The 23,494-nt window shown below is 43.7% G+C and overlaps 1 protein-coding gene across 1 annotated transcript in view; it reads left to right on the plus strand.

Annotated features, from left to right (window-relative positions):
• The window catches only part of dnah7 (dynein, axonemal, heavy chain 7), a 210,130-nt gene that overhangs the window by 127,186 nt on the left and 59,450 nt on the right, over positions 1–23,494 (plus strand). The window contains exons 44-51 of the mRNA XM_039006214.1: positions 3,785–4,014; positions 4,363–4,693; positions 6,754–7,100; positions 7,303–7,483; positions 12,728–12,913; positions 13,845–14,008; positions 17,346–17,500; positions 22,096–22,286. Coding sequence (XP_038862142.1) covers positions 3,785–4,014; positions 4,363–4,693; positions 6,754–7,100; positions 7,303–7,483; positions 12,728–12,913; positions 13,845–14,008; positions 17,346–17,500; positions 22,096–22,286 — 1,785 coding nt within the window. The remainder of the gene's footprint in view (positions 1–3,784; positions 4,015–4,362; positions 4,694–6,753; positions 7,101–7,302; positions 7,484–12,727; positions 12,914–13,844; positions 14,009–17,345; positions 17,501–22,095; positions 22,287–23,494) is intronic.

Here is a 23,494-nt window from a genome sequence, read left to right on the forward strand (position 1 = left end):
TTGGATTGCCTCGCTGTGGTTCCCTGACACGCGTAGGCTGATTGGAGGTGTATTTGGGTGACCCAGGCTATAGAGAGGCCGTCCAGCACTCTCTAACATCCATGGGAATGGAAAGGGAATGAGTGGGGATGCCCAGCTCAGACACCAGGGTAATATCCAAAAAACTGTCATCAGTTCCAGAGTCGATGAGTATCCAGAGATATTTTGACTGGTTCCCCCACAGCAGGATGGTATGGAAAGGGGTACGAGTAAAGGGGGAGGAAAAGTTCTCGCACAGCGATTCCGGGTTCCAGGCACTCTCAGCTGCCAACGTGCGGAAATCCACCACAAAGTCTGCCACACTGCGGGAGTTTGCCAAAGCTGGAGTGTCTTCCGGGCAGTCTCTCTCCCGGACAGTGGAGAATCAAAAACCTTCTTCACCTCCGTGTGGGAACAACAGTTGGCCGTATTCTTCAGTCTGGAGTTCGCACACGGCTGTAGCGCAGGCGAGAGCCCTCCCGGGCATCAGCGTGATGAGGTACACTATCTTTGAGCGGTCCGAGGGGAAGGAGGAGGGCTGCAGCCCGATGATGAGAGAACACTGCGCGATAAACGCCCGACAGGTTCCCGACTCTCCAGCAAAGTGTTCCAGGGTAGGTAAGCGGGGTTCTCGGGAAACCGGTGTGACCGGGTAGGCCGCGCTGCTAACAGCCAAGTTACTGAGGGGCTGGGAGGTTACCGTCATGGTAGTCTGCCTGATAGACAACCCACAGAATTGCTCCAGAAATGTGTTCAATGCGCGGTCATGCCATTCGGCCAAGGTCTAGAACCCTTCGATAAGACCATGTAGCAACTCCTCGTGCCTTCCAATGGTGGCTCCTTGGGAGGAGACACGTTGCGGAGCTGGTCCGAGTCTGCTGGGTCCGTCATGGCCAGTTCGTACTGTCAAGGTTCAGGAGAAGATCCAGATGCAGACAGTTTCGAAGTAACAAAAGCGTATTACAACAACGGGGGTAGGCAAACGACAGGTCAAGGGCAGGCAGAGGTCAGTACTCCAGAGCAAAGTTTTAAAGGTACAGAACAGCAGGCAGGCTCGGGATCAGGGCAGGCATAATTGTCAAAACACGGGAAAACTAGAAAACAGAAACTAGAGAAAGACAGGAGCACGGGAAAAACGCTGGTAGGCTTGACGAAACAAAACAAACTGTCAACAGACAAACAGACCGTTATAAATACACTGGGGATAATGGGGAAGATAGGCGACACCTGGAGGGGGATGTAGACAAGCGAAACAGATCAGGGTGTGACAGCTTGATGGTTTTTGTGACCGCACTTGAATAAACTTTCAAAGCTCTTGAAATGTTCCTGCTTGACTGACCTTCATGTCTTAAAGTAATGATGGACTGTCGTTTCTCTTTGCTTATTTGAGCTGTTCTTGCCATAATATGGACTTTGTCTTTTACCAAATAGGGCTATCGTTATTTTGCTTTTTATTTTGTGATGTTATTAAAAATTGTAGGAACCAAATACTGTAACTTCGGAAGGAAACCCCCTCTAGCTGTCAAGTTTCCATCCAATACGTTGTCTATGTGATTTAGAAATGGATTAAACTATTTTTGTTAAGATAGGAATGTGATTTTAGGAGTCATAGGAGATAACTTCTAATCATATCCGTTGCACATTAACGACCATTCCATAGGTGCATGTTCATTAATTGTTTATGGTTCATTGAACAAGCATGGGGAACAGTGTTTAAACCCTTTACAATGAAGATCTGTGAAGTTATTTGTATTTTTACTATCTTTGAAAGACAGTGTCCAGAAAAAGGGACGTTTCTTTTTTTGCTGTGTTTATATGATTAACCTGTCTAGGACTGGGGTTCCGCTAGCAGAACATGTCATTATGTTAGGTCAGCAACTAGTCACAGAAAGCATACAGTGATTTTCCAACCAAAGAGAGGAGTCACACAAAGCAGAAATATTGATAAAATGAATCACTAACCTTTGATATTCTTCATCAGATGACACTCCCGGGACAACATGTTACACAATACATGTATGTTTTGTTTGATCAAGTTCATATTTATATCCAAAAACCTCAGTTTACATTTGCCTCCAAAACATCCCGTGAATTTGCACAGAGCCACATCAAATCACAGAAATACTCATAATAAACATTGATAAAAGATACATTCACAGATTTAAAGATATACTTCTCCTTAATGCAACCGCTGTGTAAGATTTCAAAAAAACTTTACGGAAAAAGCAAACCATGCAATAATCTGAGTATAATCTGAGATATCCGCCATGTTGGTGTCAACATAAATCAGAAATAGCATTATAAATATTCACTTACCTTTGATGATCTTCATCAGAATGCACTCCCAGGAATCCCAGTTTCACAATAATTGTTTGATTTGTTCCATAAAGTCCATCATATATGTCCAAATTACTCCCTTTGGTTTGCGCGTTCAGTACACAATCTAAACTCACGACGCGCGGGCAGGTCCAGGCAAATGTTCAGACGAAAAGTAATATTACAGTCCATAGAAACATGTCAAACGAAGTATACAATCTATCTTTAGGATGTTTTTAACAAAAATCTTCAATAATGTTCCAACCGGAGAATTCCTTTGTCTTCAGAAATGCGATGGAACAGAGCTCGCTCACGTGAACGACCATGGTCAGCGCATGTTCAGCTCATGGCAGACCTTACTCAATCCCCTCTCATTCGGCTCCACTTCACAGTAGAAGCATCAAACAAGGTTCTAAACTAGATGCCTTAGGAAGTGCAAAATGACCCCATAGACACTGATGGGCCAAGAGTTGAAAACCTACAAACCTCAGATTTCACACTTCCTGGTTGGATTTTTCTCAGGTTTTTGCCTGCCATATGAGTTATGTTATACTCACAGACATCATTCAAACTTCAGAGTGTTTTCTATCCAAATCTACTAATAATATGTATATATTAGCAACTGGGACTGAGTAGCAGGCAGTTTACTCTGGGCACGCTTTTCATCCAAACGTGAAAATGCTGCCCCCTATCCATAACAAGTTAATGTGAAGACAGTCCTAGAATGTATCCACGATAAATGTCCCTTTTTCTCTGTCTCTATTTTCCCAACCCCCTTCTCCGTCTCTGTGTAATAAGCCATCATAGCTTGTCAGTCCACTGGAGACGTTTGTCTCATGTAAGTGTGTATGTGTATTCTCTGTTATTATTTAGTTACTTAGTAAATAAATCATTAGTAAATAAATCATTAAATCAATTTGTGTGGTACTGAATGAGCAATGGTTGGGGTTCTTGCAGATCCAAGAGGGTTACGACTGTTCAGAATGAGACTGATATGAGGTAATGATTAATAAGTGACTGTTATCGATATATAACCTATCTTCCAGAGTTTAATTTGGGAGACGGTAACTCGTTAAACATTTTCTTCTGTGGTGCCCAAATTACTAATGAGTTAATTGTTACATGATTATTTTAATTGGGTAACAATTAAACATAGTTCTTTTGATTTGTTTAACACTTTTTTGCTTACTACATGATTCCATATGTGTTATTTCATAGTTTTGTTGTCTTCATTATTATTTTACAATGTAAAAAATAAAGAAAAACCCTGGATTGAGTATGTTTGTCTAAACTTTTGACTGGTACTGTATATAATTATGGAACTCAGTCAGGCTTTTCATTTACTCTGATCTAGGATCAGCTTCCCCTCCCCAATCCTAACCTTGCAAAACTAAAAGATCAGTTTCTCTAGGGGCAACTTCACCCTATACCCTCTCCTCTCTCCTCCCAGAGCTGGCCAGAGGACGCGCTGCAGGCGGTGGCCTCACGGTTCCTGGAGGACATCGAGATGACGGACGAGTCGCGAATGGGCTGCATTAACATGTGCAAGAGCTTCCACACGTCCACCATCGAGCTGTCGGCCTGTTTCCTGTCCGAGCTGCAACGCCATAACTATGTCACGCCCACCTCCTACCTGGAGCTCATCTCTACCTTCAAGGCTCTGTTGGAGAAGAAGAGAGCGTAAGAAACAGTGAAAACAAGAAGGCTGTTTCTCAATCCACAGGACGCTTCCCTTTGAGGCAGGTAGCCAACAGGCAGCTGCCTTTGGATAGAGAAACAGTCGACATATTTTCCCCACAAATATGTGGCTTTTACATTCATTTATAGCCTGGTCCCTGATCTATTTGTGTTGTGTAGCCAACACCTGTGGTTGTTGGCAAGAGAGCACTAAACAGATCTGAGTCAATGTTAATAATTTTTAATATAGATGCAAGAGATTTTGATATTATGCCAGTGGTTATGAATATATTACCACCCATTAAACTGACATAATTAAGCTGAAACACCCAACACTCTCTGCATCCACAGAGAAGTAATGAAGCTGAAGCGCCGCTATGAAGTGGGCTTGGAGAAGCTGGAGTCTGCAGCTGCCCAGGTAGCCACCATGCAGGTGGAACTGGAGGCCCTGCAGCCGCAGCTGCGTGTGGCCAGCAAGGAGGTGGATGAGATGATGGTGGTGATTGAGCACGAGTCGGTGGAGGTTGCCAAGACGGAGAAGGTGGTGAAGGTGGATGAGGCGGTGGCCAACGAACAGGCCATGGCGGCCAAGGCCATCAAGGACGAGTGCGACGCCGACCTGGCCATCGCCATGCCCATCCTGGAGTCAGCCCTGTCCGCTCTGGACACACTAACCAACCAGGTTGGAAAACGATTGGGAGATTGGACTATAAAGTCAATGTAAAGCAATCTCCAATGGCCTTGTCTTCTGCTTCATCCCAACCCCTCTCAGATTTCAGCCTTTGCCCACCCCCCTTCCAAAATAATGCAGGATATTTTTCCAATTGCCATTTAACTACACTGCTCAAAAAAATAAAGGGAACACTTAAACAACACAATGTAACTCCAAGTCAATCACACTTCTGTGAAATCAAACTGTCCACTTAGGAAGCAACACTGATTGACAATAAATTTCACATGCTGTTGTGCAAATGGAATAGACAAAAGGTGGAAATTATAGGCAATTAGCAAGACACCCCCAATAAAGGAGTGATTCTGCAGGTGGTGACCACAGACCACTTCTCAGTTCCTATGCTTCCTGGCTGATGTTTTGGTCACTTTTGAATGCTGGCGGTGCTCTCACTCTAGTGGTAGCATGAGACGGAGTCTACAACCCACACAAGTGGCTCAGGTAGTGCAGCTCATCCAGGATGGCACATCAATGCGAGCTGTGGCAAGAAGGTTTGCTGTGTCTGTCAGCGTAGTGTCCAGAGCATGGAGGCGCTACCAGGAGACAGGCCAGTACATCAGGAGACGTGGAGGAGGCCGTAGGAGGGCAACAACCCAGCAGCAGGACCGCTACCTCCGCCTTTGAGCAGGAGGAGCACTGCCAGAGTCCTGCAAAATGACCTCCAGCAGGCCACAAATGTGCATGTGTCAGCATATGGTCTCACAAGGGCTCTGAGGATCTCATCTCGGTACCTAATGGCAGTCAGGCACATGGAGGGCTGTGCGGCCCCACAAAGAAATGTCACCCCACACCATGACTGACCCACCGCCAAACCGGTCATGCTGGAGGATGTTGCAGGCAGCAGAACGTTCTCCACGGCGTCTCCAGACTCTGTCACGTCTGTCACATGTGCTCATGTGCTCAGTGTGAACCTGCTTTCATCTGTGAAGAGCACAGGGCGCCAGTGGCGAATTTGCCAATATTGGTGTTCTCTGGCAAATGCCAAACGTCCTGCACGGTGTTGGGCTGTAAGCACAACCCCCACCTGTGGACGTCGGGCCCTCATACCACCCTCATGGAGTCTGTTTCTGACCGTTTGAGCAGACACATGCACATTTGTGGCCTGCTGGAGGTCATTTTGTAGGGCTCTGGCAGTGCTCCTCCTGCTCAAAGGCGGAGGTAGCGGTCCTGCTGCTGGGTTGTTGCCCTCCTACGGCCTCCTCCACGTCTCCTGATGTACTGGCCTGTCTCCTGGTAGCGCCTCCATGCTCTGGACACTACGCTGACAGACACAGCAAACCTTCTTGCCACAGCTCGCATTGATGTGTCATCCTGGATGAGCTGCACTACCTGAGCCACTTGTGTGGGTTGTAGACTCCGTCTCATGCTACCACTAGAGTGAGAGCACCGCCAGCATTCAAAAGTGACCAAAACATCAGCCAGGAAGCATAGGAACTGAGAAGTGGTCTGTGGTCACCACCTGCAGAACCACTCCTTTATTGGGGGTGTCTTGCTAATTGCCTATAATTTCCACCTTTTGTCTATTCCATTTGCACAACAGCATGTGAAATTTATTGTCAATCAGTGTTGCTTCCTAAGTGGACAGTTTGATTTCACAGAAGTGTGATTGACTTGGAGTTACATTGTGTTGTTTAAGTGTTCCCTTTATTTTTTTGAGCAGTGTATATTCAGTATATTTCTTCTTCTTTGTATATAAATGTTAGGCCCAATCAATGATAGCCTGTCTCCAGATAAGTTTGTGTTTCAGCCAATTTATCTCTGTTGTTTTCATTCTTCGTCAAGCCAGTCAGAAGAGTTTGCTAAAGCATATAGAGATCTGGGATGCAGCTAAGTCAATGTATAACTTTATATAAAGATGATGCTGAAAGGACCACATCCTAACTTGAGAATCATGTGCACAACACTTTGGCATAGCCTAAATCTCTCATAAACATTAAATGCACCCAAAAATGTGCACATGCACAAACAAAGTTCAGCCCTAGGTGACTGTGATTGTTTGCCCCTTTGTCTAGGACATCACAGTGGTCAAGTCCATGAAGAGCCCTCCACCGGCGGTCAAGCTGGTGATGGAGGCCATCTGCATCCTGAAGGGCCTGAAGCCGGACCGCATCCCTGACCCCTCGGGCTCCGGCAAGAAGGTGGAGGACTTCTGGGGCCCAGCCAAGAAGCTCCTTGGAGACATGAAGTTTCTTCAGAGCCTTCACGAGTATGACAAGGAAAACATCCCACCCCACCTCATCGCCATTATCCGCAAACAGTATATCACCAACCCAGACTTTGTCCCCGAGAAGATCCGTACCGCCTCCACGGCCGCCGAGGGGCTGTGCAAGTGGGTGCGCGCCATGGAATCCTACGACAAGTGAGTAACGTGTAGAGCTGTAATGTGAATTGTGATCACATTGAATAGTACAGTATAATATAGTATTTTCTTGAATCTCACAAGGATACTGAGTTGTTTTATTGAAGTAAATTGAAAGAAGCCTTGGTGGTTATTATTAGAAAATGTTAAGTTACATTTCCTGAATGGAACCCCAACCTATATATTCTCTCCTCTCGCTCAGAGTGGCCAAAGTGGTGGCCCCTAAGAAGGAGAAGCTAGCTCAGGCCGAGGGGGAGCTGAAGGTGGCCATGGAGAGCCTGCGTAAAAAACAGGCTGCCCTCAAAGAGGTCCAGGACAAACTTGCAAAGCTGCAGCAGACACTGGAGGCCAACAAGAACAAGAAGGCTGACCTAGAGAATCAGGTCAGTGGGGTTAGGCACAAATTACGGAGGTGAACCATCATCTCCTTCAATACACCAGCCAGCTCTGGTTAGCAGCTATCCACTTTCTTTCAAATATGTACATAATGGTTTAAGACCAAAATACAAATGTATCAGTATTTGATGTAGTATTACATCCATTAATCCAATGGAATATATAGTTGAAGTCGGAAGTTTACATACACTTAGGTTGGAGTCATTAAAACTCGTTTTTCAACCACTCCACAAATTTCTTGTAAACAAACTATAGTTTTGGCAAGTCGGTTAGGACATCTACTTTGTGTATGACACAAGTAATTTTCCCAACAATTGCTTAGACAGATTATTTCACTTATAATTCACTGTATCATAATTCCAGTGGGTCAGACACTAAATTGACTGTGCCTTTAAACAGCTTGGAAAATTCCAGAAAATGATGTCATAGTTTTAGCTTCTGATAGGCTTATTGACATCATGAGTCAATTGAAGGTGTACCTGTGGATGTATTTCAAGGCCTACCTTCAAACTCAGTGCCTCTTTGCTTGATATCATGGGAAAAATGAATAGCAATGCCAAGAAAAGCAATGCCAGCCAAGACTTCAGAATATAAATTGTAGACCTCCGCAAGTCTGGTTCATCTTTGCGAGCAATTTCCAAACACCTGAAGGTACCACGTTCATCTGTACAAACAATACTACGCAAGTATATACACCATGGGACCACGCAGCCGTCATTCTGCTCAGGAAGGAGACGCATTCTGTCTCCTAGAGATGAATGTACTTTGGTGCGAAAAGTGCAAATCAATCCCAGAACAACAGCAAAGGACCTTGTGAAGATGCTGGAGGAAACCGGTACAAAAGTATCCATATCCACAGTAAAACGAGTCCTATTTCGACGTAACCTGAAAGGACGCTCAGCAAGGAAGAAGCCACTGCTCAAAAACCACCATAAAATAGCTAGACTACAGTTTGCAACTGCACATGGGGACAACGATCGTACTTTTTGGAGAAATGTCCTCTGGTCTGATGAAACAAAAATAGAACTGTTTCGTCATAATGACCATCGTTATATTTGGAGGAAAAAGGGGGAGGCTTGCAAGCCGAAGAATACCATCCCAACCGTGAAGCATGGGGGTGGCAGCATCATGTTGTGGGGGTGCTTTGCTGCAGGAGGGACTGCTGCACTTCACAAAATAAATGGCATCATGAGTAAGGAAAATTATGTGGATATATTGAAGCAACATCTCAAGGCATCAGTCAGGAAGTTAAAGCTTGGTCGCAAATGGGTCTTCCAAATGGACAATGACCCCAAGCATACTTCCAAAGTTGTGGCAAAATGGCTTAAGGACAACAAAGTCAAAGTATTGGAGTGGCCATCACAAAGCCCTGACCTCAATCCTATAGAAAATGTGTGGGCAGAACTGAAAAAGCATGTGTGAGCAAGGAGGCCTACAAACCTGACTCAGTTACACCAGCTCTGTCAGGAGGAATGGGCCAAAATTCACCCAACGTATTGTGGGAAGCTTGTTAAACAATTTAAAGGCAATGCTACCAAATACTAATTGAGTGTCTGTAAACTTCTCACCCACTTGGAATGTGATGAAATAAATAAAAGCTGAAATAAATCATTCTCTCTACTATTATTCTGACATTTCACATTCTTAAAATAAAGTGGTGATCCTAACTGACCTAAGACAGGGATGTTTTACTAGGATTAAATGTCAGGAATTGTGAAAACTGAGTTTAAATGTATTTAGCTAAGGCGTATTTAATCTTCCGACTTCAACCGTGTACAGTACCAGTCAAAGTTTGGACACACCTGCTCATTCCAGGGTTTTTCTTTATTTTTACTATTTTCTACATTGGACATTTAACATCTACAGTGAAATAACACATATTGAATCATGTTGGAACCAAAAAGGTGTTAAACAAATAAAAAATATTTTTTATAGTAGGCACTTCAGATTGTTAGATTACTTATTAGATATTACTGCACTGTCAGAACTAGATGCACAAGCATTTCGGTACACTCGGATTAACATCTGCTAACCATGTGACCAATAAAATTTGATTTGAATTGATTTTGATTTGAATCATCTTAGAGATTTTTTGGCAAGAACAGCTCAAATAAGCAAAGAGAAACAACAGTCCATCATTACTTTAAGACATGAAGGCCAGTCAATGCAGAACATAAACATTTGTTCAAGTCCAGTCGCAAAAACCATCAAGCGCTATGATGAAACTGGCCCTCATGAGGACCGCCAAAGGAAAGGAAGACCTAGAGTTACCTCTGATGCAGAGGATAAGTTCATTAGAGTTACCAGCCTCAGAAATTGCAGCCCAAATAAATGCTTCACAGAGTTCAAGTAACACATATCTCAACATCAACCGTTCAGAGGAGACTGCATGAATCAGGCCTTCATGGTCAAATTGCTGCAACAACAAAAAAACACTACTAAAGGACACCAATAAGAAGAAGACACTTGCTTGCGTCAAGAAACACGATAAATGGATATTAGACCAGTGGAAAACTGTCCTTAGGTCTGCTGAGTCCAAATGTAAGATTTTTGGTTCCAACCACTGTGTCTTTGTGAGACGCAGAATAGGTGAATGGATGATCTCTGCATATGTGGTTCCCACCGTGAAGCATGGATTAGGTGGTGTGATGGTGCTTTGCTGGTGAAACTGGCGGTGATACGCCATCCCATCTGGTTTGTGCCTAGTGGGACTATCATTTGTTTTTCAAAAAGACGATGACCCAACACACCTCAGGGCTGTGTAAGGGCTATTTGACCAAGAAGAAGAGTGATGGAGCGCTGCATCAGATGACCTGGCCTCCACAATCACCCGACCTCAACCCAATTGAGATGGTTTGGGATGAGTTGGCCCGCAGAGTGGAGGAAAAGCAGCCAACAAGTGCTCAGCATATGTGGGAACTCCTTCAAGACTTTTGGAAAACCATTCCAGTTGAAACTTGTTGGAGAATGCCAAGAGTGTGCAAAGCTGTCATCAAGGGTGGCTACTTTGAAGAATCTAAAATATATTTTGTTTTGTTTAACACTTTTTTTGGTTGCTACATGACTCCATATGTAGAAAATAGTAAAATAATATCCAAACTTTTAATTACATTTTACACCTTTTCCTCCCCAATTTTGTGGTATCCAATTGGTACAACAGTCTTGTCTCATCAAAGCAACTCGCATATGGACTCAGGAGAGGCGATCGTCAAGAGCCGTGCCTCCTCCGAAACACAACCCAACCAAGCCTTACTGCTTCTTGACACAATGCCTACTTAACCTGGAAGCCAACCGTACCACTGTGTCGGAGGAAACACCGTACACATGGCGATGGTGTCAGCGTGCACTGCGTTCAGCCCGCCACAGGAGTCGCTAGTGCGCGATGGGACAAGGACATCACTGCCGGCCAAACCCTCCCCTAACCCGGACGACGCTGGGCCAATTGTGTGCCGCCCCATGGGTCTCCCTGTCAGGCCGGCTGCGACAGAGCCTGGACTCAAACCCAGAATCTCTAGTGGCACAGCTAGCACTGCGATGCAGTGCCTTAGACCACTGCGCCACTTGGCAGGCCCGTATCCAAACTTTTGACTGGTACTGTATATATCTATATATTATTTTGGTAGGGTTTTTTTTACCCCTTTTTCGTGATATCCAGTTGGTAGTTCCAGTCTTGTCCCATCCCTGCAACTCCCATACGGACTCAGGAGAGGTGAAGGGCGAGAGCCATGCGTCCTCCGAAACACGACCCTACCAAGCTGCACTGCTTCTTGTCACACTGCTCGTTTATCCCGGAAGCCAGCCACACCAGTGTGTGGTATGGAAACACCGTACAGCTGGCGACCGAAGTCAGCGTGCATGCGCCCGGCCCGCCACAAGGAGTCGCTAGAGCGCGACGGGACAAGGACATCCCGGGCCAGCCAAACCCTTCCCTAACCCGGACGACGCTATGCCAACAGTGCACTGCCTCATGGGTCTCCCGGTTGCAGCCGGCTGCGACACAGCCTGGGATCGAACCCGGGTCTGTAGTGACGCCTCAAGCACAGCGATGCAGTGCCTTAGACTGCTGTGTCACTTGGGAGGCCCCTGAATTGTTTTAAAGGGTCATTTTCAAATGAGTTCTATAGCTCTCTCCCTCTTGGCACTTGCTTAACACGATTTGTGGTAGCTCGACTTATTGGCAGAATTTTGTGAAAGAATTGAAAGCATTTTTCCCGATTTAACATTTGCTTAAGAGCATATACAGTGCATTTGGAAAGTATTCAGACCCCTTGGCTTTTTCCACATTTTGTTGCGTTAAGCCTTATTTTAAAATGGATTAAATAAAAGCAATTCCTCATCAATCTACACACAATACCCCATAATGACAATGCGACAAAACAGTTTTTATTTTTTGTATTTTTGTAATTACATACGTTTTTAGACCCTTTGCTATGAGTCTCTAAATGTAGCTCAAGTGCATCCTGTTTCCATTGATCATCCTTCAAATGTTTCTACATCTTGGTTGGAGTCCACCTGTGGTAAATTCAATTGACTGGACATGATTTGGAAAGGCGCACACACACCTGTCTATATAAGGTCCCACAGTTAACAGTGCATGTCAGAGCAGAAACCAAGCCATGAGGTCAAAGGAATTGTCCGTAGAGCTCCGAGACAGGATTGTGCTGAGGCACAGATTTGGGGAAGGGTACCTTTTGAACACCAAAAGACCAACAATCATATAGGGGCTATCCCAGGCGATCGGAGTAGATGCAAATACTCTAATATAGTTTTATCTATTTTCATTTAAACTTTCTCAACATGAAAAGTAACCACACTAAGCTAAAACGGGAGAATTAAATAGCCATCAATCGACAATAATTTCTGTTCTATTTAAGATTTAATTGTTATTTTTCAAATCTCTTCCAAAAGTAACTCCTATGTACAAATGTTTGGAATGATATTGAGTGTCATTGTTGAGTGTCCTTATAAGATAAATTGTTGGTAAAGCCTGCCTTCAATCATTCAATCAAAACAAGATGATAATAGCATTTTAATGGAGTGGTAGCCTCTGCCTCTGAATTATTTAAACAAGGCCATGTTCATGTTCAGTACATATGAAACGAGCCGTTTTGAAACAGTGAAGGTTCTACCCAAACTATTTCAAAACGTTTTCCCATTTAGTGACTACTGAACGCGACACGGACGGTAATGTTACAAATCCTCAGCCTTGTCCTTCCCTTCTCGACCTCTAGGTGAAATTGTGCAGCAAGAAGCTGGAGAGAGCTGAGCAGCTGATTGGTGGGCTGGGTGGCGAGAAGACTCGCTGGAGCGAGACAGCCTTTAACCTTGGGGACCTCTACACCAACCTGACAGGGGACATCCTCATTTCGTCAGCCATCGTAGCCTACCTGGGGGCATTCACCTCCAGCTATAGACAGGTAGGTACACAGTGGTGGTACACACAGGCATCATGAAAGACTGGTACATACTGTAGGTACACACACAGATATACAGGCTCAGAATAGACATAGAGAGCTATGTAGGTAAGTACAAGGTAGTACAAGGTAGTAAATACAAGGTAGAGACATACAAAGGATATCCTCTTTCATGACATTATCCAGTCAATACGGGAATTGAAAATAATTCCTGGAGAGAAATTACATGTTCTTTTCAACTGCCAGGATATTAAATGGAATTGACTCCAACAATGAAATACAATGAATGTAAAGGGTGATATTGGATCCTGGTGCCAATGCGCAACAGGTCATACTTGGACATAGAGTTACAGTGACATACAGGTAAAAACTCAGACATAAATTGATATACAGGTGCGTATATGAACATGCTGGCACAGAGGGACATAAAGAAATACAGTATACAGCACAGGTAGATACTGTACGAATAAAAAAAAAAAAAAGTACATACAGGGACATAGAATCAGTTTGCATGTCAGTGAGCACTTGAGAGAGTGTTTACATCTATGTGCAGCGTGTTTGCCTGTGTGTGTTTTGATGCACTTGGCCTCAGTCAACACTAAGAGCTTTGATGTGACAAAGACGAGAGGACGCCAGATAGTTAAAATATTTAACTTGTATGCTTTTCTATGATGCTCAAAAGGAACTGCATTAAAGAGTCTCCCTCTAAATACGTTATTATTGCTACCCCTGCATCCTCTCACGCAAGTATTTTTAACAACAAACACGAGCCGTCATGAAAAATAGATGACACTGATCAAAACATTGTTGCGATTGTGGGAAATGTTTGTGATTAAAATAATTATTTTCATGAGCTGACGATATGAAATTATTACTTTTTGATCTGTGCTCGTGGGATGGTGTGCTCCCATGTCTATTTGTATGTGTTTTCCAGGCTCAGACCGAGGAGTGGATGGAGCTGTGTAAGAGCAGAGACATCCCGTGCTCCAGCAACATGTCCCTGATGAACTCGCTGGGCGAGCCGGTCAAGATCCGCAGTTGGACCATTGCCGGGCTGCCATCGGACAGCTTTTCTGTAGACAATGGCATCATCATCTCGTAAGTCCACAACTTAAGCCAACATATTACCTCAGCCACCACTTAGAGTACTTTTAGCAACCCCCTCTGGTGATACATGGCAGCCATTGTATGCCAACAGCCTTGCTCAATAGCACATCGACAGATTTTTCACCTAGTTGGCTCGGGGATTCGAACCAGCAACCTTTCAGTTACTGGCCCAACGCTCTTAACCGCTAGGCTGCCTACTTACGTTTCAATCCCACTCACCATGTTCTGTTACCTAATGCAAGAACCATAGGAGGTCTCTCCTGCTGACTGCCTAGGCAGAGCCACACTCGGGGCTCGCAACAAATTTTTTTCCTCACTGTCCCGATGTGCAATTTCAGCATCCCAAACTTAACTTGAACCGTCCCAAACAAAGATTTTCACTAAAATTACACCAACAAAATACAAAAAAACGGATGAGCGTGCTTTGTAATGTTTCTATACCTATAAATCTATTTCTAGTAAAATGTAATGTGGTTTATTGTTTCATTACATTTTTTGTGACCTGCCTTTTAACCAAAATATTACAGATGAGACAGACATTTTCACCTTCCCCTTTAAGGGTGGGTGGTTACCGTGGCCTGTGAGATTGAGAGTCTGACTAGAATCTGCCTTGTTTCTCTTCCCTAGCAGTTGGAACTCAAACATTGACAAACAACCTAGCTTGTGAACAAAACTATGTAAATAGCTAAGGAACACAAGGACAAAGTCTCTTCATGTGAAGAGCCCCAAGCCAGGCAGTGTTGCAGCGCGAGGCAGAAATACTTTGCCCGTTTTACAGTGTGCATTTGGTGCAGGTCAGGGAGACAATCATATTATATTGAATACCATAGTAGCTAGCCATAGCCTACAGATAATGCAAATGCCACAGCAATTCCCGACACACGAAACCTCAGCTCCTGGCCGGCGGACCGCAGACAGGCTGGGAGAGAGTAAAATGTGCAATCTAATAGGCCTATTTGCCCAACATTGGAGTGATATTCTAATATTATACATTTCCATAACCTAAATAATTACATATGCAATGCCTAGCCAGCTATGTCATTGTTTGAAACCTGGACATTTTACATAGCCTCTCTTACCTTGCTTTTAATAGCCTACAGCCAAAATCCGACCATAGACAAAAAGCTAAGATTTCCTGGTACTGTATGCCACTGAAACCAGCATTTATTCTGTCCAAAGGCAGTAAGGCAAAATCCTATTGTTGCATCTTCAGATATTCCTTCTTTCTAAGTCTATACCATTAGGCTGAATATCAATCTCTGTCGCATTATAAGAAACGCTGGCATCAGATGTGCGTTTGAGAATGGTGTTCTCCAGTAATAGCATTTTGGAACATTCACGCATATGGCCGAGACAAGTGAACACATTGCTGCGCTTGTAATGTGAATTATTCACAGTTTATCGACTTTTAAGCTACAGTTGAAGTCGGAAGTTTAAACGTATTTGGCTAAGGTGTATGTAAACTCAGTTTTTCACAATTCCTGACATTTAATCCTAGTAAAAAATCCCTGTTTTAGGTCAGTTAGGATGACCACTTTATTTTAAGAATGTGAAATGTCAGAATAATCGTAGAGAGAATGATTTATTTCAGCTTTTATATCTTTCATCAAGTTCCCAGTGGATCAGAAGTTTACATACACTCAATTAGTATTTGGTAGGATTGCCTTTAAATTGTTTAACTTGGGTCAAATGTTTTGGGTAGCCTTCCACAAGCTTCCCGCAATAAGTTGGGTGAATTGTGGCCAATTCCTCCTGACAGAGCTGCTGTAACTGAGTCAGGTTTGTAGGCCTCCTTGCTCGCACACACTTTTTCAGTTCTGTCCACAAATTTTCTATAGGATTGAGGTCAGGACTTTGTGATGGCCACTCCAATACCTTGACTTTGTTGTCCTTAAGCCATTTTCCCACAACTTTGGAAGTATGCTTGGGGTCATTGCTCATTTGGAAGACCCATTTGCAACGAAGATTTAACTTCTGACTGATGTCTTGAGATGTTGCTTCAATATATCCACATACTTTTCCTTCCTCATGCTTTTGTGAAGTGCACCAGTCCCTCCTCCAACAAAGCACCCCCACAACATGATGCTGCAACCCCTGTGCTTCACGTTTGGGATGGTGTTCTTCGGCTTGCAAGCCTCCCCTTTTTTCCTCCAAACATAACGATGCTCATTATGGCCAAACAGTTCTATTTTTGTTTCATCAGACCAGAGGACATTTCTCCAAAAAGTATGATCTTTGTCCCCATGTGCAGTTGCAAACCGTAGTCTTTTCAAACCGTAGCTTTTTTATGGCGGTTTTTGAGCAGTGGCTTTTTCCTTGCTGAGCGGCCTTTCAGATTATGTCGTTATAGGACTCGTTTTACTGTGGATATAGATACTTTTGTACCTGTTTCCTCCAGCATCTTCACAAGGTCCTTTGCTGTTGTTCTGGGATTGATTTGCACTTTTCACACCAAAGTACGTTCATCTCTAAGAGACAGAACGGGTCTCCTTCCTGAGCGGTATGACGGCTGCGTGGTCCCATGGTGTTTATACTTGCGTACTATTGTTTGTACAGATGAACGTGGTACCTTCAGGCGTTTGGAAACTGCTCCCAAGGATGAACCAGACAATTTTTCTTCTGAGGTCTTGGCTGATTTCTTTAGATTTTCCCATGATGTCAAGCAAAGAGGCACTGAGTTTGAAGGTAGGCCTTGAAATACATCCACAGGTACACCTCCAATTGACTCAAATGATGTCAATTAGCCTATCAGAAGCTTCTAAAGGCATGACATCATTTCCGGAATTGTCCAAGCTGTTTAAAGGCATAGTCAACTTAGTCTATGTAAACTTCTGACCCACTTGAATTGTGATACAGTGAACTATAAGTGAAATAATCTATCTGTAAACAATTGTTGAAATATTACTTGTGTCATGCACAAAGTAGATGTCCTAACCGACTTGCCAAACCTATAGTTTGTTATAGTTTGTTAACAAGAAATTTGTGTGTGGTTGAAAAATGTGTTTAATGACTTCAACCTAAGTGTATGTAAACTTTCGACTTCAACTGTAAATGTTGTGATCTGTTTCAACCTTGTCTTTGTGTTTAAACATTTTACTATCAAACCACTGTTATATATTTTTCTGGCTTACCGTCCCGCATCTGTCCCAACATCTGTTTTGAACTATCATCCCTGGCATCATTTTTATCGTCCCCGGAATGACGGGACTCCTTTAATTTCGAGCCCAGGCCACACTGTCTTCCCAGTGTGAGTGTGTGTGTGCCTGTGCGTGTGTGTCATGTTGTGCCTAACTGTTCTCTTTGTGTTTGTGTGTTTGTGTGTGTGCAGCAATGCCCGACGGTGGCCCCTGATGATCGACCCCCAGGGCCAGGCAAACAAGTGGGTAAAGAACATGGAGAAGGCCAACAGTCTGCACATCATCAAACTGAGCGACGGAGACTTTGTGCGCACCCTGGAGAACTGCATCCAGTTTGGCACACCAGGTGAACTCCCATAGCCTAGAATCCAAACTATATTTTGAAGTGGAACTATGGTTAAACTGAGCACATGAGTTTGGATGCCAGACTAAAACCACTAGCCTCTGGTTGGTGCAGTACTCCTGGTCACATGAAGGGGTCTCCTGTCACCACAATAACAGATACAGATGTGAATCTGTATTCAGGATCAGAGAACACAGAAATGTGATGTGGTGGTGGGCATTTGTTTCTCTATTCTTAAGGGCGAGAGTTTTAATGATACTTACAGTTTTAGATACATTTATATCTACACCCCCAGGACCCTTGGGATGGAGTAAACATAGGCTACTGCATAGAAATATATTCAATGTATATTCGCTACTGTACATAACAAATTAGATGTGTGTTCAACTAAGTGTGTTGGTTGAACCCTTGGTTAAATCCATGTGTCTTTGCGGGAAGAGGGAAGCTGACTATCATCTTTGTGGGTAGATGGATGCAATCTTTTTTAGATGGTTGTTTGTGTTGTTCTCTCTTTGTTCAATACGTCCCTCGAGTTTTAGCCCTGGGGTGGATTTGCATTGCCTCAATTCCCACCGCCATCGTATAGACTTGACTGTTGTGCCCTCAGTATTTATTCGTTTTACAAAACTGCGTAGAAAATGTAACCCTTGCAACGAAGAACCATATGTGCTTTAAAAAAATGCTGATATTGTTAAATATTTATTTTTAAATTGGGGGGGGGATGTGAATACCACATCAAATGTCATTTTTTCCTCTTACTTTTTATAATGATTCATGTGGTTTTTCATCTGTATGATTTCAATTGTTCACAATAACAAACAAACAAGCTTTTACCAATCCAGTAGCTCTTGTCGCGGCATAGGCTGGGAGAGCGATACAAAGCACAAATATAAAAACAAAGCCCAACTCGGGTTAGCTGTCAGGTCAATATGTACTTGCAGACAACAGGAACAGCATTTACAAGTGCTGTGTCCTTGTATTTGGTATTGATATTGATATTTTTTGGTAATTTATTTGGATATCCTTTAGCTGTTGCAAAAGCAGCAAATCAAGTCAAATCAAATGTTATTTGTCACATACACATGGTTAGCAGATGTCAATGCGAGTGTAGCGAAATGCTTGTGCTTCTAGTTCCGACAATGCAGTAATAACCAACGAGTAACCTAACAATTTCACAACAACTACCTTGTACACACAAGTGTAAAGGGATGAAGAATATGTACATAAAAATATATGAATGAGTGATGGTACAGAACGGCATAGGCAAGATGCAGTAGATGGTACAGTATATACATATGAGATGAGTAATGTAGGGTATGTAAACATTATATTAAGTGGCATTGTTTAAAGTGGCTAGTGATACATTTTTTACATTTTTTCCATTACTAAAGTGGCTGGAGTTGAGTTAGTATGTTGGCTGCAGCCACTCAATGTTAGTGGTGGCTGTGTTAACAGTCTGATGGCCTTGAGATAGAAGCTGTTTTTCAATCTCTCGGTCCCTGCTTTGATGCACCTGTACTGACCTCGCCTGTTGTCCTTGATGATCTTTATGGCCTTCCTGTGACATCGGGTGGTGTAGATGTCCTGGAGGGCAGGTAGTTTGCCCCCGGTGGTGTGTTGTGCAGACCTCACTACCCTCTGGAGAGCCTTACGGTTGTGGGCGGAGCAGTTGCCGTACCAGGCGATGATACAGCCCGACAGGATGCTCTCGATTGTGCATCTGTAAAAGTTTGTGAGTGCTTTTGGTGACAAGCTGAGTTTATTCAGCCTCCTGAGGTTGAAGAGGCGCTGCTGCGCCTTCTTCACCACGCTGTCTGTGTAGGTGGAACAATTCAGTTTGTCCGTGATGTGTACGCCGAGGAACTTAAAACTTACTGCCCTCTCCACTACTGTCCCGTCGATGTGGATAGGGGGTGCTCCCTCTGCTGTTTCCTGAAGTCCACGATCATCTCCTTTGTTTTGTTGACGTTGAGTGTGAGGTTATTTTCCTGACACCACACTCCGAGGGCCCTCACCTCCTCCCTGTAGGCCGTCTCGTCGTTGTTGGTAATCAAGCCTACCACTGTAGTGTCGTCTGCAAACTTGATGATTGAGTTGGAGGCGTGCATGGCCACGCAGTCGTGGGTGAACAGGGAGTACAGGAGAGGGCTCAGAACGCACCCTTGTGGGGCCCCAGTGTTGAGGATCAGCGGGGTGGAGATGTTGTTACCTACCCTCACCACCTGGGAGCGGCCCGTCAGGAAGTCCAGTACCCAGTTGCACAGGGCGGGGTCGAGACCCAGGGTGATGGGTGACGAGTTTGATGGCGAGTTTGGAGGGTACTATGGTGTTAAATGCTGAGCTGTAGTCGATGAACAGCATTCTCACATAGGTATTCCTCTTGTCCAGATGGGTTAGGGCAGTGTGCAGTGTGGTTGCGATAACGTCGTCTGTGGATCTATTGGGGCGGTAAGCTAATTGGAGTGGGTCTAGGGTGTCAGGTAGGGTGGAGGTGATATGGTCCTTGATTAGTCTCTCAAAGCACTTCATGATGATGGAAGTGAGTGCTACGGGGCGGTAGTCATTTAGCTCAGTTACCTTAGCTTTCTTGGGAACAGGAACAATGGTTGCCCTCTTGAAGCATGTGGGAACAGCAGCCTGGGATAAGGTTTGATTAAATATGTCTGTAAACACACCAGCCAGCTGGTCTGCGCATGCTCTGAGGACGCGGCTGGGGATGCCGTCTGGTCCTGCAGCCTTGTGAGGGTTAACACGTTTAAATGTTTTACTCACGTCGGCTGCAGTGAAGGAGAGTCCGCAGGTTTTGGTAGCGGGCTGTGTCAGTGGCACTGTATTGTCCTCAAAGCGAGCAAAGAAATTGTTTAGTCTGTCTGGGAGCAAGACATCCTGGTCCGCGACGGGGCTGGTTTTCTTTTTGTAATCCGTGATTGACTGTAGACCCTGCCACACACCTGTTGTGTCTGAGCTGTTGAATTGCGACTCTACTTTGTCTCTATACTGACGCTTAGTTTGTTTGATTGACTTGCGGAGGGAATAGCTACACTGTTTGTATTCGGTCATGTTTCCGGTCACCTTGCCCTGGTTAAAAGCAGTGGTTCACGCTTTCAGTTTCGCGTGAATGCTGCCACCAATCCACAGTTTATGGTTTGGGAATGTTTTAATAGTTGCTGTGGGTACGACATCGCCGATGCACTTGCTAATAAACTCGCTCACCGAATCAGCGTATTCGTCAATGTTGTTGTTTGACGCAGTGCGGAACATATCCCAATCCACGTGATCGAAGCAATCTTGAAGCGTGGAATCAGATTGGCCGGACCAGCGTTGAACAGACCTGAGCGCGGAAGCTTCCTGTTATAGTCTCTGTCTATAGGCTGGGAGCAACAAAATGGAGTCGTGGTCAGCTTTTCCAAAAGGAGGGCGGGGGAGGGCCTTATATGCGTCGCGGAAGTTAGAATAACAATGATCTAGGGTTTTACCAGCCCTGGTAGCACAATCGATATGCTGATAGAATTTAGGGAGTCTTGTTTTCAGATTAGCCTTGTTAAAATCCCCAGCTACAATGAATGCAGCCTCAGGATATGTGGTTTCCAGTTTAAATAGAGTCAAATAAAGTTTGTTCAGGGCCGTCGATGTGTCTGCTTGGGGGGGAATATATGCGGCTGTTATTATAATCGAAGAGAATTCTCTCAGTCGACATTTGATTGTGAGGAATTCTAAGTCAGGTGAACAGAAGGACAGCTACTCTTCCTGGGGTCCACACAAAACATGAAACATAATACAGAACTTTAATAGACAAGAATGGCTCGAGGACAAAACTACATCAATTTAACCTCTCTAGGGTATTTGGGACGGTAGCGTCCCTCCTCGTCAACAGCCAGTGAAACTGCAGGGCGCCAAATTCAAAACAACCGAAATCCCATAATTTAAATTCCTCAAGCATACAAGTATTTTACACCATTTTAAAGCTACACTTGTTGTAAATCCAGCCAAAGTGTCCGATTTCAAAAAGGTTTTACGACGAAAGCACACCAAACGATTATGTTAGGAGCCAAGTCACAGAAAAAGACAGCCATTTTTCCAGCTAAAGAGAACATTAACAAAAAGCAGAAAGAGATACAATTAATCACTAACCTTTGATAATCTTCATCAGATGACACTCATAGGACTTCATGTTACACAAAAAATCTGAGTTTAGGCAAGATGCTACTGTATCACTTGGCAAAAAGCCTGAGAAAATGCAGAGCGCCAAATTAAAATGAATTACTATGAAAATTACTATAAAATCAAACTTTCATTAAATCACACATGAAAGATACCAAATTAAAGCTAAACTGGTTGTGAATCCAGCCAACATGTCAGAATTCAAATAGGCTTTTCGGCGAAAGCATACGAAAAGCCTAAGCAGCTCAGAGCAGGTGTATTACAGAATGGTCTATAATTTGCCAAGTGTGGTCTAACCTGGAAATAAACCGTTTTACAACTAAAAGTTGCAAACACAACACTTTTCCCAGAGGGTAAAATTTGTATGTTTTGTTCTAATCCATTTTGCACTCATTTATCTGGTCAGTATTATTGAACAAAGCCCTATTGTTTCTCAGTGCTCCTGGAGAACATTGGTGAGGAGCTGGATGCCATTCTGGAGCCCCTGCTGCTGAAGCAGACCTTCAAGCAGGGCGGTGCCATCTGCATCCGCCTGGGAGACTCCACTATCGAGTATGCCCCGGACTTCCGTTTCTACATCACCACCAAGCTCCGCAACCCCCACTACCTGCCCGAAACTTCTGTTAAGGTTAGACTACCATAGAACGCATACACACACACACATACGTGCAACACACTGGACACACACAGAGAGGAGGGAGGAACATATGCACACACACACGCAAACTGATTTGTAACATGCCTCCGTTATACTTTATTGTTGAAGGTGGATTCATAGCAAAATAATTCTTATTTACAGATGTTGTCAAATACAGTATTGGCACCCTAGCACATTTCAGTATTTCTTTTAAAATAAGTTAATATAATAATAAAAAATTGGTGTTCACACGTATTTGTTTGATTTACAACTGCACAGGACCAAAAAAAACATTCAAAACAAATTTAAAGAGAAAACAGATCATTCTGCTCTCCATTGTAATATGGACCTGTATTTGATAATATCTGTAATTAGGATAATTCATCTTTTTTTTAATACAATGAAATACAACACAAACAGTTTTGTGAATAAGTAACAGCCGTAGATGACAACTCTGTTTATAATTTATGATCACTGTACTGGATTTGAGCAATTATACTAAAGCATGTACACACATGGCTAAGATAACCAATTTAGGCAATTGCATTTGAAGGAAACTAGCCATCGAGCTCCATAGGGGTTGAACTTGCGAGGCTTCATTTCAAAGCGAGGCCTCACTATCACATCTACCTCCTTAGAACGACGACACCTGTCTGCATGGACTCTGTTCTTCCCCAAGTGTGACTTTACAGTATGTGTGTTTCTATCCATAGCCGAGCAGCACATGTGCCTGAGGCAGGTGTAACTTTCTTCTAATGAGCCTTTACTGCTCATTCACGCTTCCCAGAGCTCACTGGCATGCAGATGTGCAATCTTGTGCTGTATGTGCTAAGGGAAGTGAAAATGATACAATGCAGAATTATAGGGGAGTCTGGCTATACCTTTCTCCTTCCTCATGTAGTCTTTAGAAACTGTATCTGCTCCATACAAAATGGCTGAGCATCGTCGTAGCATTGGAGCATAGTCTATGATTAAAATAGGCCTCTTATTTTAAAATGAAAATTGTAACATTCAGACTTTGAAATGGTGTTCTAAACATCAAATATGGTACTGCTCTTAGAACAAAACTGTACACCAGATCCACTCTACTTAATAATTGCAGTTCTTTTCAGTCAGAGTTTCAGACAGCTGCTTCGAAAGTATGATATCTCTCTCAAAGAGGGAAGGGAGCGAAGTTTACAGCGGGTTACGCACTGCAG

Source organism: Salvelinus namaycush, chromosome 13, assembly GCF_016432855.1.
Source record: "Salvelinus namaycush isolate Seneca chromosome 13, SaNama_1.0, whole genome shotgun sequence".
In the NCBI taxonomy this organism is placed as follows: domain Eukaryota; kingdom Metazoa; phylum Chordata; class Actinopteri; order Salmoniformes; family Salmonidae; genus Salvelinus; species Salvelinus namaycush.